Source organism: Triturus cristatus, chromosome 4_2 (assembly GCF_964204655.1).
Source record: "Triturus cristatus chromosome 4_2, aTriCri1.1, whole genome shotgun sequence".
In the NCBI taxonomy this organism is placed as follows: domain Eukaryota; kingdom Metazoa; phylum Chordata; class Amphibia; order Caudata; family Salamandridae; genus Triturus; species Triturus cristatus.
Genome location: NC_140586.1, coordinates 374598351 through 374617910, shown reverse-complemented (window position 1 = coordinate 374617910; position 19560 = coordinate 374598351). Strand labels below are relative to the sequence as shown.

General features: G+C 46.2%; 1 protein-coding gene across 1 annotated transcript in view; it reads right to left on the bottom strand.

Annotated features, from left to right (window-relative positions):
• Nucleotides 1-19560, bottom strand: part of LOC146833914 (potassium channel subfamily T member 2) — a 1568236-nt gene that overhangs the window by 104939 nt on the left and 1443737 nt on the right. Inside the window, exons 22-23 of the mRNA XM_085599924.1 lie at nucleotides 12765-12899; nucleotides 3529-3640 (exon numbers count right to left, since the gene is read on the bottom strand). Coding sequence (XP_085456050.1) covers nucleotides 3529-3640; nucleotides 12765-12899 — 247 coding nt within the window. The remainder of the gene's footprint in view (nucleotides 1-3528; nucleotides 3641-12764; nucleotides 12900-19560) is intronic.

The window sequence follows — 19560 nt, the reverse complement described above, 5'->3', positions numbered from 1 at the left end:
GGACCCTCATAATCAAATAATTATTGGTGGTGGGACCCGGTGAAGTGTGGGGGGGGCTCGAGCACCCCAGGAAATTGCAGGAGCCGGCCCGGACACATTTTTACGAAAAAGCCCCAGGGAGGAGGCAGTCCCCTGGGTTCTGGGGGCCCCCGCAGGCCCCGCTACATAAATATGTATTGCCCCCAGGACCTGGCCCACCTGGGGGCTTAAAGCAAACGAAGCATGGAAGCCACACTGCGAGTATTTATTCATTTTCGGACAGATTCACGGACCCTACGCGAATCCTGCAGAAAAAAATTGCTTTTTAGGGCCCTCGTCGGGCCCCCTGACCAGGCTTAAGGTGTCAGGGTGTTTCTACTCTGCCCCCTTTTCTTGTTTTGTTAATGTTTTTTCAACTTTTTTCTTGTGACTCGGTTCAACAAAGTCACAAGATGGCTGCCAACACTTCCTGGTTTGATGTGTTGGCAGCCAACCAGAATCAAGCTGAACCAAGACCTACCTTTTTGCCAAATTTGGTGTAATTCTGTTTAGCAGTTCGGGCTGTAGCCTTGTCTAAGATTTCCTATAGAAATTAACATGGAGAAAATGCGTTTTGAGACCCAACCTTTTTTCTCGGCCCCCGCTTGACGTATCACCTCATAACTTTCAGGACAGGAGCTGACCGGAGCATCCTATTAGTTTTGAAAATTTTGTGAATATTCAGAGCCAAAGTTATTAGCAAAAGAAAAAACTCTTTCCGAATAGAAACAAGGTCCTAACTATAACTACCTACTGGCGACCGCCAAGTCAAGTCTAACAGGCAGTCAGAAAGTCACAAAAAGCTGAAATAAAATTGAAAAAGGGGGAGGAGGACCAGAATGAGATGGATAGAGGTGGATGGTGCCTAAGGAGCTGGGAACACAAGGGATGGCTAGACAGGAGCAGGCTGGAGTAAATAAAATGCCCGCATGCTTTCATAACAATAGGGGTGGGCGGAATTTGCGTAATTGCTTTACGCATATCTCCGCGAAACGGTAAAAAATCTCCGCGAACACGCAGAAATTCCGCGAACACACGGAATTGCTTGTTCGCAATGCTTTTTTCCTGTTCACAATTGCTGTTTGCGTGCTCGGGGAGAAATATCTCGCGAACACGCATTTTGAGAACGCGAACAAGCAAAAAATTTCGCGAAGTCGCGGAAAGCAGAATTTTGGGCAATTTCGCGTTCTCCGCGGAACGCGAAATTACCAAAATTCCACAAATTCCGCGAGCGGGGCGGAATTTACCGCCCAGGCCTACATAACAACGATTGCCTTCTGTGCTATTTTTGGACTGAAATGTGTCTTTGGCGTCATTTATTAACGTGAGGTGCCAGAGATACATCTCATGTAATTACACTTCATTTTGTGCCATTTTTGGCACATTTTGGGTAACCATGTAAATGCAAAATATTAAGAGTGAGCTTAGTTGGTGGAGTACCACTACACAGAATTATGCAAAACTGATAAAAAATTCCGTGAATGAATTGATTACGTTCCACAATCCCATCCCCTCTCACCACAATTAATTAAACAGAAACCTCACATACCCTTGGTAAAATGACAAGTAACTGTTATTACATGCTAAAATGCATATAATCATCTCACAAAAGTGAAAATAGAAATACAGCAAGCAGTGAGAGATGTGATGATTTTGATGTTCTCACTAACCTAGGGATGGAACCAAGCTGATGCCTTGAACACAAAGAGAACATCATGCTGAAGGATTGGTGGTGGTCCCATCCTCCTAGGACCACCCCAAGCACAGTTATGGGCAAAAAAAACAATCCCAAACAAAGGCCCTGCAAAGCATTATGGGCCAATATTCTAGGGTGCAGTGAATATTATAGTATCCAATATCAAAACATTTCTCAAGGGGCAGGTTCTCGGGCTCAGCTGAGAGCTAATACTATAATATTCACTAAACTCTGTCTAGAATCTCGCCCTATAATGCTTTGCTGGGTCTTTGGTTGGCATTGTATTTTTGCCCATAACTTTGCTTGGGGTGGTCCTAGGAGGATGGGACCACCACCGAAACATTTCAGCAAGATATGCTCTTTGTGATCAAGGCACCTGCTTGGTCCTCCCCCTAGGTTAGGAGGGACCCCAAAATCATCACCTCTCTCATTGACTGACATTTTTCTAAACTCACTTTTGTGAATTGGTTACATGCTTTGTAGCATGTAAAGATAAAATTGTGTTATCAATGGCATATGGGTGCAGTAGCTTATTCCAGAGTTTTTGCATGAACTTCGTTGTCGTGTATTAATAAAAGTTTTAAACAGAAATCTCACATACCTTTAGTAATAAAAAATACATTCTTTGCATGCCAAAATACATATAGCCATCTCACAAAAATTAAAATATAGCAAGCAGTGCTTTTAATTAAACAATAAACAATTCTATCATTACATGCTAAAAAGCATATAGTCATCTCACAAAAGCGAAAATGAAAAATAGCAAGCAGTGAAAGACGTGAGGATTTTGGGGTCCTTCCTAACCTAGGGAGAGGACCAAGCAGATACCTCGAACACAAAGAGCACATCATGGTGAAATGATTCGATGGTGGGACGATATTCTAGAGTGCAGTGAATATTATAGTATCAAATATCAAAACATTCCTCAAGGGGCAGGCTCTCAGGCTCAGCTGAGAGCTAATACTATAATATTCACTAATCTCTAGGATCTCGCCCCATAATGCTTTGCTGGGCCTTTGGTTGGCATTGTATTTTGCCCATAACTTTGCTTGGGGTGGTCCTAGGAGGATGGGGTCACCACCGAATCGTTCAGCATGATATGCTCCTTATGTTCAAGGCATCTGCTTCCCCTTCCCCTAGGTAAGGGGTGCCCCAGAATCATCACCTCTCTCATTGCCTGAGGTTTTTCAAAGTTCACTTTAGTGATATGGTTATATGCTTTTGAGCATGTAAAGGTAAAGTTGATTTACTAAAGGGTTGTGGGTACAGTAGGTAACTCCTTTGCGTAACGGAGTGAAAATTCTTGCCTGAATTCTGTGTTTTCAATGAAAAGCGTAGTTATCAAAGCTCTGCAACTTCTGGTAGCAGAGCGGAGTTCATTGCCATGGGTTACAAAATATGCTAATTTAGCACACCCCTAATAAGAACTCTAGGTTCACATAACTAGTGTGTTATACTTTTGATGTATGTTTATTTACAAATCATGCAACATACTTTTGCTGAAAGAAAGATCAGTTAGAAATTTCAGTTTTTTATTAATTTGGGATTTTTGTCTTGCGTATGCAAAATTTTGATAGGTTTCAAAATCTTTCTTTATGTGGGTTTCAGAATGGTTTTCATAATTAACCCATTCATTATTTGTATACTTTAAGAGTATAGAAATTCGACAAAAATAGGTTTTACAGTAAAAACGTAAAATAACAATAAGAAATGTAGCTTCTTTAGAAAATATAAAAGGCCAAAAACTAAATAATATTCTAAGTGAAGAAAAAGCATTTTCTTCCTTGCCACCAAATCTAAGAATCCACCCTTACCTTTTCCAGTTTTGAGAGGGCATGAGAGTAGCAATCCTTCGCTCTGAACTGCATGAATCTCATATTAGCTGGATGCGTCAATTCTGTGATGATACTCAGGCTTGAAAACAACCTGAATATTGAAGAAAGAAACTTTGAATTATGATGTTATTAACACCATGTACAGTTCTATATGTATATATATATAGCAGTGCATTACAAAATTACATATCAACTGCTATTATGGTACACTGAGAAACCGATGTCACATGTTTGGCAGGAAGCTCAAAGTATCTAGTGCTCGGATTTCCTATGTATCCCTTTTGTTTTGCACTACATGTCATTCCTGTTACCACACTGCAATATTTACAACAGAAATTACTTGATGATGTGTTTTTCTTGGTTACCACATCCTTTTAATGTTTTCTTTACTGATACACAGTAGAAGTTGTTCCATGGACTTTGAATCACAATTGGGTACAGACTGAACCCACTAGTTGGGCTCCTAATCCACAATATACCATAGTAGCATATTGACTGTGCTGAATGATTTAGTGATGTGTGCTCATATGAAAACTGTTAATTAAAAAAGATATTATACTAAAGAAATAGCGCAAAGGTTTGGCTCCATTGGACACCTCTTTCCTGAATACCAGACTAAATCTGGTTATTCACTGCTGTGCCTTAGCAAGAGTGGAAAACAATTTTTAATTTAATATAACGTTTTAACACTGAAAACTATTTTATATGTATTTAATTTAAAAGTTTAAATAATTTAAAGGTTCCTCAACGTGTACATTATTTCTCCGGGAGTTAGTTACAGTACTTGTGAAAGGCTATGTGTGGTGCTAGACATCCTCCACGGCGGAGCTGATTTACAGATAATACTGATTTGGGGAGTTTTTTGATTGGTCTCCCTCTTTTGTGGATGGGTTTGTGTCCCTTCCTAAACCCTTCTTACACCTCACTAAACCCCACCCATTTTCTAATAAGTATTCTATATTTTCCAGCCTCTTGCTCATGCCCCTTCCACATTTACTACCAAAATGTATACATGTGCGTAGAGCTCCGGATACATGGTGATGATCTCCACACAGCAAAGATAGGAGTGGCTGAGCCAGAGAAATCCACACATAGGTTAGTAAATGGCATTTTGTAGTACAGAGTAGTGCTAATGCAGTACTATTTTATGCACTATAAAATGCATTTGTGAATTGGCCACAAAGCGAGGATAAAAGGGAAAAAATAGGGGGGGTCACAGGAATAAACATGCAAACATAGCGGATGCACATACTTAGAAAATTACAAAATAGCAAATCATTAATGAATTAAACAAAACACTTCTAACCCTATACACATAGACACATCATAATACATTGCATTCCCAAACACATACACACTCATCGACCCACACACACAAACTATATCCTACACAAAATCCTGTAGCTGGTGTCTGACTTCACAAACTCTGGCAGTGCAAGGAGAAAAGGGTAGAGCCACTGCGTGGTTCCATATATGGGCTTCCTTTGTGATGATTGTCAGGTATGTGTTATTTTCCTCAGGTGATGTCTGCTTCTCTTTACTTTTCATTTTCTATTTTAACATAGTGTAGGCAGAGATCACTGCCTACTGTACATAAAACTATATTCTGCCCATTTCCACCTAAGCTATATCTACAAATATATTAGCAATAATTTTGCAGCATTATTTTGATGACTACTACTAGATGTAAATCTACACCTACCGTTTGTGAATCGTAGCTAGGCAGAGATTTACATCAAGCCATACAGTGCAAATCCTGTTTTGTAGATATCTCGCCACATCAATTTACCAATGTGAATTGCCACAAAGTTATGAGATGCACTGGTTTTAATGTTTCAAAGTCAAAATGACTTATCCAAGAGACTGTCCTTTTTATGACGCCTCTTTAATTACACATGATTAAGTGTTGTGTAATTCAACCCAAAAATGACAATGGAAAGTTTTTTTAAATATAAAGTCCAAAGGGGATATTCACAAGAACGTGTGCTAAACATCACCAAAAAATGCTAACACAACTTTACACATCAGAGCCTTACACAGGAAAATAACCCCGTGTCAACGTGGAATTCACAACAAGGCGGTATCATGCGATAGTCTGCTGAAACCGCAGCCAATGTCTGCGATACAACCACCTCGACAGAGATAAAAACACAAACCTCAATGCGAAAAAACATGCAATGGGCCAAAGCGTGATGAGGAAATCAGCGATAAGCAGCTCCAGGCCTGCAATACACACATGGCAGGTAGGAAAAATCAATATAAAAGTAGAAAAAACACACAAACACAAACTGACCAACACCCAAGCACCCTGGAGGCAGCCGGAGCAGACACAGAGGACGAATGCAACCCCACAAGCACCCCGGACAACCGGCCTGGGACCTCGGGGACAGGGAAGGGCAAGGACAAGAATGCTGGTCACGGAGGTGATGGAACACCATCAACAACTGTTCATCACCTCGGTGTCAGTGGGCACCAAAAATGGAATATGGCGGGACATCGTGGACAAGGTGAATGCTGTTGGAGGGTACAAGAGGTCAAAGGACGAGGCCAAGAGGCGATGGATTGACATCAAGCGCAAGACCAAGGAGAAACTCACAGCCAACCAGAAGGCAGCAATGCAGACTGGAGGTGGGAGCCCAGCACCACAGCTTGTGCTGGATGACATGCAGGAGCTGGTGTCGACAGTCATCAGTGTGGAGACTGTGGCATGAGTCGGGGGACCGGACACTGCTCGACAGGACACAACACAACCGCAACAGGGTGAGTGACCACCGGGTACTGGGGGGATGGGTGGAGATGGCCACAATGGCACACATGCACAATCAAGCAGAGCACAGTACACACCCACAATGACTCTGGGTCATGGCCCTGATCCACAGACTGTCACAATGTACAATGCCATGCTGTCAATGTCGACATGTAATGTGGACACATTGTAATACACCATCTCCCCTTCACATTGCAGGGGCACCATCAACACCACCTGCAGAGCAGTACCAGCCACTCTTCACTGATAACGAGGAGGACACCGCAGCATCGTCACCCAAGTCCTCCAAGATATCATTGACATCATCCGCAACTCACCTCCAGGATCAGAGCAGCCCAGCTGCATCAAGGAGACCCCACCCACTACCGAAACCACCCAGCAGGAACACCCACAGCCCCGCAGACTCCCCAGACCCCAGGAACAACACATGGCCTTCCAACGCTGTGTGCTGGAGGGCCAGAGGGAGACGGCTGAGCAGGTGCGGGTGGGGTTGGCCAACATGGCTACCAAATTGAACACCATCCATGGGTGTCTAGGTCCCATCAGGGACCAGCTCCAGTCCCTAACGGACACCCGCGGCCCGCTCCATGGACTCCAATGAGCCCTGACTAACATTGCTGGAGTCGTGACGCGGAGAAAAGAACACCTGTCCGATCAGAGGGGCTCCAGGGATCCCAGCCGTGAGCTGGCACACATGCGGAGGCTCATGGAGGACATGGTGCGGATGGAGGCGGAAAGAATGGCAGCCACCGCAGCACATCAGCGAGATGTAGCTGGGTTCTACCATGCCCTGGAGATCCCCATCATGGCATTGCTGCCAGAAGGCGGGGCACTGATGAATGCTGTTGCCCCCACACCATCCACATCTCCGCCCCCTGGTGTGTCAGTGCCTCACAGTGTCGCAGGTGTTTCCACTCCGGCACCTGATGTGTCAGTGGCACACAGTGCCGCAGCCAGGTAGGGCAGAGCACACAACCGAGGACGAGGACGTGGATGGGTTTGAGTTCAGAAGGAGGCACTAACATTCATTTCCGCCACCTGGCCTGTTTCTGCTTCGTGCCGCACATATCCCACTTTTGATGCGTTAAGGTGGAGATAAATTGGATATATGTCCTTGTCAATATCCCCCCAAGTTGTATGGTTAAACAGGGCAAATGTCAACTGCTATTTCAAATTGTGGAGCTGTCTTTGGAATATGAGTACAGTAAAACCCAGACTGCCTCCACTGAATCCTAAAAGTAAATGACTAAAACCAATAGAACTATGGCTCCATCATACAGTGTAATTAGTTAATGATGGGCCATACCTACGTTTCATGTATATTGATTTTTTTGCAGTAAATGTCATCAATAAGAGGGCAGCAGTTTTAAACATTTTTTGGAATTATGCCTTATGAGCTTGATTAGTGGGCTAAATTGTAATCTCAGCTACTGCAGTGGTCTAGTTGTTGCTCTGACTTGGTTGTACCAAAATCATAATATATGAAAAAGGCAGACCCTCCTACAGCAGATGCCAATTAGCTGATTTTTCTACTTATCTGCATTACAAAGGTCTTTATCCAAGTAGGACTTGGATGGACTCAGTAATATAGTACTGAACCTGGAGTTTAAGCAGGTGTTTACAAGACTGCACTATGTCCTTGATCAGATCAACTTATTCCATCATATGATCAACAAATATTTTTAACATTTATTGTGGCAGGCAGCTTGTGGCCTGTATATACCTATGTAAGTTGTTTGCAAGGTGGTGGAAAAATCCTATGGGATCGTATATTGAAGACAACTGTGAACCATAACAGTATTCAACACTCCTCCAAAGCAGTTCTGCTGAAAATGTCATTAGAGAGGATTTCAAAGAACATTGTTTATAAAGGTTTGCAACAGTAAAGTAACTTTTGCTCTATATTTTTTCATCATTCATGCTAACACTTGTATATATCTGGGTGATGCAAACCCTGATTGTAAAGACTCAGGCGCATATTATCAAGAGAAATATTGCCGCTTTTTCGGCATATAGTGCCGAAAAAGTGGCAATTATTTCATCTCAACATTATCAAGGACATGCTAACAAGCGTTAGCGCATATTTCCTTGCGACTTTGCATGTCAGCGATCAATATCGCTAATGACATGCAAAGTAGGCGTTCCTGAGCAGAACAACATGGGCATCCTCGCTGACACGGCTTCGCAATATTAGCAAGCTATGCAGCAGACCCGCAAAGCGATAAAAATAACCGCGTAGCCGCGGTTATCGCAGGAATGTAACGCCTGCTTGAAAAGTGACTTTGGCATACTGATAATGGGAGATGGATTGCCAGGTTAGGTCCACACTCCTCTATCAGCAAGCCTCTCCTTAGCGCTGTGAAATCACCGCTGAATTTCATGCGCTATTCCTGAGAATCGGACTCTGTCGCTGGAATTACATCGCCTGTTGGCAAAACGTTGATAATACGTCGCTAACACAGCGATGTAATCCAGCGATAGAGTAAATCGCGCTAAGCGCGATTTGCGATAATTATCGCATCTCCTAGATAATATGCCCCTCAATGTGGCCTGCAATGTTAACTGGACTCATTGTCTACTTACACCAGTGTGAACTTTCCATTTGTATTTTAATGTAAATAACACACTGCTTTTGACATTTGAGGCTCACCATAAAATGATGAAATGCAATATTGATGGGAGGGAGCTGGAAATAGTTTGGGGCATATTTTCTTGCGCTGTCGTCTTATCTCTTTTTGTGACTCAACGGTGGCGCAAACCACCAAATCATATTTATAAGGCCACGCAAAGCTATTTTGCGTTGTTTTGAATGGCCTCATAGATATGGAGTTACTCTGCACTATGGAGGCATTCTATGGGTATTGTGGTGTGTGCCTCTGCGCAAAACCCATGGATTTTGATGCATCTCCAGATTTACAAGACCATGGAAACCTGGGGATGCACCAAAGCCTTCAGCATCCCCGGGGAAGTGCATTGAGGAGAAATACCTTTATTTCTCCTTGTTTTTTCCTCTTTTTATGTTTGCTGCATCACACAGTACATATAGAAAAAGGACAAAGACTCCCAGGTTTGTTTTTGGATAGGAAGGTGCCCTTCCTGCACAAAAACAATCCTACCTTCAATGCAGGCACCCTTGCACCACGGTGCATGGGTGCAAGCGTTGGCACTAGGCTGCCGAAACGGCACCATTGTAAGGGTAAAGGACAGGAATGCACCATATGCAAAAGATACAGCCCATTCCTGCCCGTTCACTTTGATGCAGGGCAGCGCAGCAAAGTGACTTGCTGCATTGCCCAGCGCCAAATCCCCATAAATATGCCCCTTCGTGTCTTCACCTTGCTGCGCTGCCCTACATCAAGGTGACAGGGCAAGAATGCAGCATATTCAAAGTACTATGATGCACCCTTGTCCTTTATCCCCGCGCTGTGCTGTGTTGGCAGTATAGCGCCAATACAGGCACCCTTGCACTATGGTGTTCTCATAAATATGCCCCCTTGTTTATTTGAGTTTATACCATTTCACCAAAATTGAAATGTATTGAATGCCTGGGCAGTTGTCATGATGTGGCAAGAATCTTTATAAAATGTCTTTATGTATGATTAAGGACATGTTTGCTACTCCGTGCTTGCTATACTAAACTATTATAAAGTTTAAGTTGTCAAGAGCTTTTATTTGGGTCTCAGTTTGGGGAGGGTAATTTCCTTCTCACACTTCAGCACCATGGAGGGCAAGATGTTGCATGGCTTACGACAAGTTTTAAGACTTTATATCAGGACGTTTTGGCACATGCCTATCGATGCAGCAGAACCATACATACATTAACAAAAACATATTTTTAATAAGATAAAACAATACAAATATGTAAAAAAGTTGTTATAGTCATATATAAATGTTTATGGGCAGATCAAGAAGGTCATATGTTGACTCAAGGTGTCCTGGGTGACCTGGTGCATAGGTCCATAAAGTATGCAGTAGAAAGATTACATACATAGGGGCATATGAACAAGGGCTTTATCTCTGCTTTTTTGGCTTTAAAAGCCATAAAAGCGGAGATAAAACTATCGCCCTATTTACAAGAGGGTGCTAACATGCATACTTGCATGTTAGCACCCTTTTTCACAATGCCTCCCTTTGCATCTCTAATGAGATGCAAAGTGGGCGTCACTGGGCAGTACAGCCTTGCAAATACCACTGATGTGCACATCGCGATAACTACAAGGCTGCCCCAGCATTTTAGCTGTTTTCTCCAAAAACTAACATCTGCTAAAATCCTGACTTACCCATCCCTAACATAGGGGTGGATTATGCTGCTACGACCACAGGGTCGTATCAGCAAGGTTATCGCCCTTGTGCAGGGAACATCGCTGGAAAACCAGAGATGTTCCCTGCAAAACGGCGATTTCCCCCACTATCTCTGGAATTTTTATCGCCCTGGAGCAATGCGTTGTTGATAACGTGCTACCAGGGCGATAACTTCCAGAGATAGACGGCGATGAATAACAAAGCGCTAAGCGCGCTTTGCGTTATTCATCGCCGTCCCTTGCTGATATGCCCCAACATCAGTTTTATGGACAAAACATTTGAATTTAATAGATCGTTAGAGAGGTTACAAGAGGCTTGCGAACTTGTTCAAACACTTTTCAGATGTGAATCTGCTGCAGTCTTTTGTATCAGATCCTTCCTAATGTTTATAAATTGCATTATAGTTTATTTAGCACAGCTAATTACAATAAAGTCTTTGTACTTGGACCACTGTTTGATTTTGTTGAGAAGTGTATTTACCCACAATAATCTTTTCCCAAAAGCCTCGCTCACAACATGGGGCTGATTACGATGGCAGTGAACCCGTCCCTGGCAGCCTGTCGGTGGCGGGATCACCACCATCCTGAGGCCATTTCCTGCCCGCCATACTATAATGGCAGGCGGGTCCGTGGTGGTCGGGAAATCCGACAGCCACGCATTAGACGGGCTCCTTGAGCCCGCCGGTGTGGCGGAGGTCTTCCCATCCCAAAAATGGTGACGGTGCCTACCAGGCACTGCCGTGGGGATTACGACGTGCCTCTCTGCTAGCCTTTCCATGGTGGTTCACCCACCATGGAAAGGCTGACGGGGATGGACTTTTGTTTAGGTGCCCCCCTACATTTCCCTGCACCATGTGGCAGGCACTGCATGGTGCCTGCCATGTGGAGGAGGGAAATGTAAACAGTGCCTTTTTAAAATTGTGGCGGGTTCTGCAGCCATCAGCACCCGCCGCAATGCAAAGTATGGCAAGTGTGACCGCCACAGTGGCGATCGCATCGTAATACCTCCTGTGGAACAGCCGCATTGTAGGTGGGAGGTCCCACTGCCAGAGATGATGGCAGATGGACTGGAGTCCGTTTGCCATCGTAATCAGCCCCATTATTTTGCATCATATTTCCTGGTTCACTAAGTAAAGTTGTGTCTACATTAATGATTGTCATATTTCTTCTACCATTTTTGCTGTGACCAGGAACGTTTGAGAGGCTGATTGGCCACACAGTTACCCGACTCTCTTTTGGACTTTCTAATTGCTGTCTCTTTTTGTTGTGGGATATTCCTCTTTCATTTCTTGAGGGACATGCATGCTCAGCCTAAGTGAATGTAGTAAGTTTATGTGGTGAATGACGTCATGAGACCCTTTGTTTTTGCTTAATAAGTCCAGGTACCTTTCTCAAACTACTTCTCAAAGGAATGGTACCTAATATATTTATTACATTTGCAAATTATTTTCGCAGCATGTGTGGATTATTGAGGTTAACCTAAAAGAACACAAAGTTGAATTTGTTGCTATTATGTTTTGTTCTGGTGCTCTAGGATTGTCTCCATTTGAGTGGAGTTGGAAGTACATTCTTTCTCTAGTGAAATCGATGTGTGTGTATGTGTGTCACTTAACTTTCTCTCATATGAACTTTTGGATTAGGTTAAACTAAATTAATTTCTCCTCTTGGGACTAAAGAGACCACTGAATGTGACTGTGCCAAAATGACTCTGGAAAAAATCTAATAATCTGAGTTTTTCCACACCATGGATTATCTGTGCCTGTAGGATACTCATGTTTGCTTGTTAATTTTGCGACCATACTCTCACTGCAAATAACATGCTTCATTGTTGTTTCCTATGTAGATGTCTTTGAGGGTCTGGATTTGTAGGCGTCACCATGACACTACAGCTGATGTGCAATTTTAAAAGAAGGATCAATTGGATTAGAAGCAGTGCTTTGCCCCCAGTGTGCAAATAGGAGTGTGTGCAGAAATGTGGATATCTATGTTCAAGCTGAGTACCTCCATGGTCACCGTTATTGGATTTGAGTGCTTGGGGTGGGGCCTCAGAGAGCTCTCTAGCCCCTTCTGCAGGCTCTCAAATGCGATGTGATAGTGAGAGAAGCAGTGTGAATTTGACCAGAACTGTAGAATTTGAATCAACTTACCGAAAAAGTGTTTGCACGTTGACTATGGTTTTGGCATCAGCCATATAATCTTCCTCCGCACTCATTGTACTTTCCTTGTCCACGACGACCATGTCAGCAGCAAAAGACACCCCGCATCTGAGTAGGTCATCTAAACTTTTTCAGACACACAACAAATATGTAACGTAGTTGCAATGCATAACACTAGTGCACCATAAAACATGGATAGTTTTGAGCAATCATTTCACAGGCAACGCGGCTTAATGCACATTACACAGTTTTGCATCAGACAGACTGTGGACAGGGTATAGGGATCTAGTGATACTTTTCTGTTCATATCTGATTAGAAGGCAATATTTCAATATGTGACAAATCCCTTGATTTACCCTGTTAAGCCAATCAACGCTGGCTTCCTTTGGCATCAAAATGGTGAAAATGTATCAAATACGTTTTCAATATCTGTTGTCTTTATTCACAATAAATATAAAGCCCTCTCTTTTAAATTCTTGATATACAGTCCAATTCTGAAGTGTGAATGCAAAACTATGAATAATATGATGTAAATATGAAGAATACAGCAAAGCAGTTAGGATAATGATAACAACTGCTTATAATAAAATTGTAATGATAATAACAGTAAAACAAGGAAATGATGCAGAAACAGCAGAATAATAATAATTGAGGCCCATATTTACCAAAAAAGCACATAATGCAGCAAGCCACCTTGCTGCATTGCGTGAAAGTGAAAGAGCAGGGATGTGCCATATTAACCATTATATGAGGCATTCCTATCCTTTCCTATTGCTGGAGAACTTTTGGCATTCGAGCACCAAGGCAGTGTACAAATAGGGGCACCTTCCCGCACAAAAACAATCCTCAGAGGAAGTTTTGCTTTCTATAATTTCCCATAACGTACGCAACAACTAACAAACGGGGACCTACCGAACCTGGGTACTCTGAAAGGCTTAAACAGCAAAAACAATTTAGCCATAAACTATAAAGATGCTACAATCATAAGGATAAAGATCTCTAAAATAATAGTCCCTAATTTACTATAAATTCGTAATTTTTAAAGAAAAATCTCCTTTCTTCATCCCAAAAAATTTAATTGACTAAAGTAGTTTTCAAAACAGTTAAACTGCTCTCTAAGTTACCCGAGAACAAGAAAATGAATGTCAGCCAAGCCATCTGCAATACATTGGCTTCCTTTTCCCAATCTAAGGTTGAGGGTGTTAACTCAATCTTTACAGCTAATCAAATTAAGACTCCAAGTTAATCTGAGGATTTTCCATTGCCAATTGGCTCTGAGTTGCTAACTAGCTTTTCTCCACTAACCCTGGAAAATATGCTCCAATTTTTTGAATCCACATCTGGATCTCCAGAAAATCCTTGCCCCCCCTAAAATTCTTAGGGAGACTGCGCTTACAACGCTGTCATCACATCGCAGTGCTATTACAATGCGGTTGTTACAACAACCACGTTGTTAGCATGCGATATCTTTACATCGCAAGCCATTACAACAACTTGCAGTAGGGGGCGCTAAGGTATTGGAAATTAATCCAACACCTTCCCTACTGTTGCACAAACTGGAGTAAGAATAGTTAATAATACTATTCCTAAGTCCAGCGCGCCACCTACAGCAAGTCGTTCTAATGACTTGCGATGTAAAGGTATTGCGTACTAACAACGCACTCATTGTAACGACTGCGTTGTACAAGCACGCAATCTAATAGCATGCATTGTGACATGCTATATTCAACGTGCTATATTTTGACATGCAACAAACTCTTTTGACCAAACTTCACAGTTTACAAAATACCACAACTTGTCTACTCTTTGGACTTCCCAAATACCAATCAGCTTCCTTTGCTATTACGCAGCTACACTGACTACCTATCAAAAATAGAATAGTCTTCAAGCCCCTTGGTATTGCTTTCAAGGCATTACCCAGCATAGGTCCCGAATTCCTCATTCAAAAATTCTATTGGTGCATTCCAAATAGATGATTACGCTCCTCCACAGCAAAAACGTAATTGTCCCAAAGTTCAAAAAGGCTCTCTGGGAAGGAAAGAGGTTTGTGGCCGGAACAGCCAAACTGTGGAACTCTCTTACACATGACCTGAAACAGGCATCCAATATACTGCACTTCAGGATGGCCCGCAATACATGATTTTTAACAAAAACATTTAGGGGCAGATTTATGCAAATCAGCAGGGATGCGCCAGGAAAGATGCGTCACACAAGTTTACCCTTGCGCCACCATAGATGCGCCGCATTTCCAATACAGCACATCATGGTGCAAGGATAAACAGATGCGTGACGCATCTGATAGCGTATGGGCGGCGCATTGCTGGTGTCATGTCAGAAGCACGACGCAACTCCAGCAATGCTCAGGGGCTGTCCATACCGAACATGCTGCGTCATGCCTTACGCCTGCTTCAATCAGGCGCAGGGTTTTGACGCAGCAGCGTCGGAAAAGTGACTCAGTGAAATCTTGTAGATTTCACTGCGTCACTTTTCCGAGGCTTTTTCCGACGGAACGCCCACCCTGCATACATTAAACCTGACGCAGGTTTAATGTAGCGCAGGGCTTTACAATGTGACGCATTTCCCTAGATGCGTCACGTTGTAAATAAGGTGCAACATGGCGCATTGTTTACGCCGCCGCTGCGTCACAGAAGTGACGCAACGCCGGCGTAAATGTCTCGCAAGGGGCTTGTAAATCTGCCCCCAAGTATATTTTTCCTTTCTGGATTTCAAGCATTATCGTTTTCTGCCTCCTTCTTTCAAGGCAGCACCAAGACACCCTAAGGTATACGAGTGCTCTATAAAATAACATAACATAACATTTTGATTTTTCTGAGTGTGTTGAATGCAACAATGGGGAGAAATAAAGATATTTCTTCTTGTTGAGCCTCTGGTCGGGAGGTGTACAATTCTGACACATTCCCAGGCCTGCCAATGTTGGTGAATCTGGGGGGCGTGGCCAAGCCGCGGGCTAAGATGGCCGCACGGCGTTGGAGCTCCGCCATCGACCCGGCGCAAACCCTGCTTTCCTCGCCCTCCTGATGCGGGCGCGGGACGCCATATGCTGCCGCTGGCCCTACTAAGACCCCGGAGTGCGCTGGGATGCAGAACGGACCTCCCGGGCCACGGGGGCGCCCGGAGATGAGCGCACCATCCTGAGGCCCAAGATGGCGGGCTGATCCGGGAACGGGGGACTCGAGTGCGAGGAGGGCGGCCGGCCGAGAGACAGGTACCCGGGGGGCTCGGAGGGGGGGGCATTGAGCACCAGGGTGCTGGCTGGCGGGGGCCCGCTTCTTTCTCCCTACGCCGTTGCAGACCGGAGGACGACCGGGCGCACGGCTCTGGCCACTGCGCTTCGGCCGCGGCCTCGCTCGTTATCTCCTCTCTGGGGCCCCGGACTAATCCGGTCGGGGAGCCTGGGAGGGGTGGCGGGACGGTTCTGCGGGCGGTGGGGGGGGGCGGTTGGGGCCCTGCGCTAGGCCCGACGCCCGGGTTGTCTCTGCCTCGTTACTTGGGCCCTCGCGGGTTTTGCCATGTGCTCCGCGGCTGGTTGTTGCGTTCCTCCCTTGCCCCTCCCGGCGGCGCCGAGTCGTGGCTGCTGATCACATCGCGATGGCGCACTTGATGTTCCATTGGGGCCCTGCTGGCTACACGGAGTCGTGACTCTTGCCGGCTGCGCAGTGAGGACGTGATCTGTCCGGTGCCCGGTGGGCCCACCATCATCAGTGCTCCAGACCAGATTGGCTAAGGATTGGCCGGACGCTCCATCGCACCATCGCCTCCCTTGCTCTCCACACGTCTGGAGGTTGTGAGAATGGGTCGCAAGGACCCCAAACAGAAAACGCTGCAGTTCGAGAAACTGTCTGAGCAGCCCACGGATAACCCCCCTGACATGCCGGACCCGGCTGGTGGGGCGACCGGCGGCTCGACGACCCAGGCTCCGGCCCCGGACTGGCTACAGGAGATGCGTGCCGGCTTCAGAGCCCTGGATGGTCGCTTTGACGCCCTAAATAAGACACTGGAAACTATGGGGGCCAAAATCCAGGCCCATGACAAGCGTTTGGGAGAGGCTAAGGCCTGGATCTCGGCAGTGGAGGATAAATCGGTACAGGAGGTCAAAAGGGTGGACAGATTGGAGCGCATACTGAAGGAAGTGGCCAGCAAAAACGAAGATTTGGAATCGCGCAGTCGGCGCAACAATGTACGGATTATTGGGGTTCCGGAGTCCACGGCCACGGGCAGGCTGGATGTTTTTGTGGAACAACTGTTGGCTGATATCTTTGGGAGAGACTCCTTCACTCCTGGCTTCGTGGTGGAGCGTGCCCACCGTTCCCTGGGGCCGAGGCCTAACCCGGGGCTCCCGCCTCGCCCCCTGATTGCCCGCATTATGAACTTCCGAGACCGTGACACTGCCTTGCGGCTTGGCAGAGAGAAGGGCGAGATTACTTGGCAGGGTGCAAGACTCTCATTCTACCCAGACTTCACCGCCATGGTCCAGGAGGCCAGGCGTAAGTATGCGGGGGTGAAGGCGGCGCTCCGGAACCTGGGCCTTAAATATGGCATGCTCTATCCGGCCCGGCTCCGGGTCGAGGTTGATGGCCGAGCTCGGCTATTTGACAATCCTGCTGCGGTGCAGGAGTTTTGCCGTACCTACAAGCCGCGCAGGGGCCCGCCGGGGGGAGATGAGGGTGGACGGTCTCCCCCTGGTAGTGGGTCGGCGGGCAGCCAGGACCTGTTCTTATCCTCCGGTGTCGGCTGAGACTGCGCCCGTTACTAAACTTTGCACTGTTTTGACTTTGGTTATTTGAGGACGTATTAACATTTGGAGTATATTGGTGCTACTGCGCTGGGTTGATTGCGGATCGTTGTCACTCCCCTTTGGTTGAAACCGCTGGGATCGTTTTCTGTTACGATGCTCTACTTTTTGTTGTTTGGTTACACTGGGTATTCCTGCCTAGAGCTATGTTCTTCTTTTTTTCCAGAATTGGGATTGCCTCACGTTTGCGTGGTTTGGCTGGGCGGGGGGAGGGGGATTGGGGTAAGCAATTTTGATTCTACTACTACGGCTATGTGTGAACGAACTTTATTGCTACACAGTGACATTCCGATTTTGCTGCTTCCATCACTTGCTGACTGGCATCAATGGCCCACATAGGTTTGAATGAAGCTCCTCTCAATCTATCGTTAATGTCTTGGAATGTCCGGGGCCTGAACAACCGGAGTAAATGCAAACAAGTACTACATTACTTAAATCGGCATCAGGTGGACATTGCTTTTCTCCAAGAGACTCATCTGCATGGCCCCATGCCCTCCCGCTTTGCGGCCTCCTGGGGCGCTCACCGATACTTCGCTAATTACAGTAATTACGCCAGAGGCACTGCGGTGCTGATCCATAAGAGAGTCCCGTTTCAGTGCCAGACGTTTCTGGGGGACAGGGAGGGGCGCTACTGTATTGTACAGGGGGTCTTGATGGGCCATGTTGTTACTCTTGTCTGCGTGTATGCCCCCAACACTGATTCCCCGGATTTTTTCAATGCGGTTGGGGCCCAACTGGTGACCCTAGCGCCGGCTGGCGTTTTGCTGGGTGGCGACCTAAACCTGTTGCTGGATGTGGGGCTGGATAGCACCTCTGGGGCCACAGACTCTAAGCCTAGGGCAAGGCGCGCATTCCAGGACCTTTGCCGTCGATTCTCGTTGACGGATATATGGCGCAGGCGACACCCAAACACTACTGACTACACACACTTTTCAGGGCAGCACAACACTTGGACCAGAATTGACTACTGGCTCCTCTCCCCGGGCCTATCCCCTTGGTTCCGCGCGTTGAGGACGTTCCCGAGAACGTACTCGGACCACTCTCCAGTCCTGCTTGGCTTAGACGTTCCTCGACCTGAGGGGTTTGAGCGGCAGTGGCGCTTCCCTGGGAGGGCGCTGCTGGATGACCTTTTTATACACGAGGTTTCCGAGGCGATAGAGGACTACTTCACCATAAATACTGGCTCGGTGGACTCGTGGGCAGTGCTCTGGGATGGGTTCAAGGCATACATCAGAGGGGTCTGCATTGCTAAGCACGCGGGGGTCCTGAAAGTATTGCGCGCCACAATAACACAACTGGAGACACAGCTAGACGCGCTAGACACTGAGGCGCAGCGGGCACCCGCGGACGAGGTATTTACCAGGCGCTTACGACTGTTATCTGACTTCCGGGAGGCCGCGGACAGGGAGATCCTGTATCTGGGGAAATACCAGGTTGCGCGTAGGTATGGAGAGGGGGACAGACCAGGGCGCACGCTAGCGAAGGCCTTGCGACCACCATACAGCAAGTCCCTGATCGCCGAGGTGCGGGGCACGGACGGGGAGCTCCGCACAACGCCCGCTGAGATCCGGGACGAGTTCCTGGCCTACTACACAGATCTATACACCACCAAGTTGGGTGACTCCGTGGCCGCGCGTGCGGCCTATTTATCGGAAATCGCTCTTGTGTACCTGGACAGGGGCATGCAGGAGTTCATGGCGGAACCTGTCACGGTGGCGGAGGTGCGGGGGGTGATCAAAGTGCTCCGGGGCCCTTCTGCCCCGGGCCTTGATGGCTTCTCCGCTGACTTCTACAAGGCCTTTTCTGATCTGCTGGCGCCCAAGCTAATAGAGGTGTATGCGGAGGCCTTGGAACGTGGCTCCCTCCCGTCAACTCTTAGTGAGGCGGTCATTGTGCTGCTCCCGAAGCCGAATAAGGACCCTACATTGTGTGGGTCGTACAGGCCCCTCTCCCTCTTAAACACTGACTATAAGA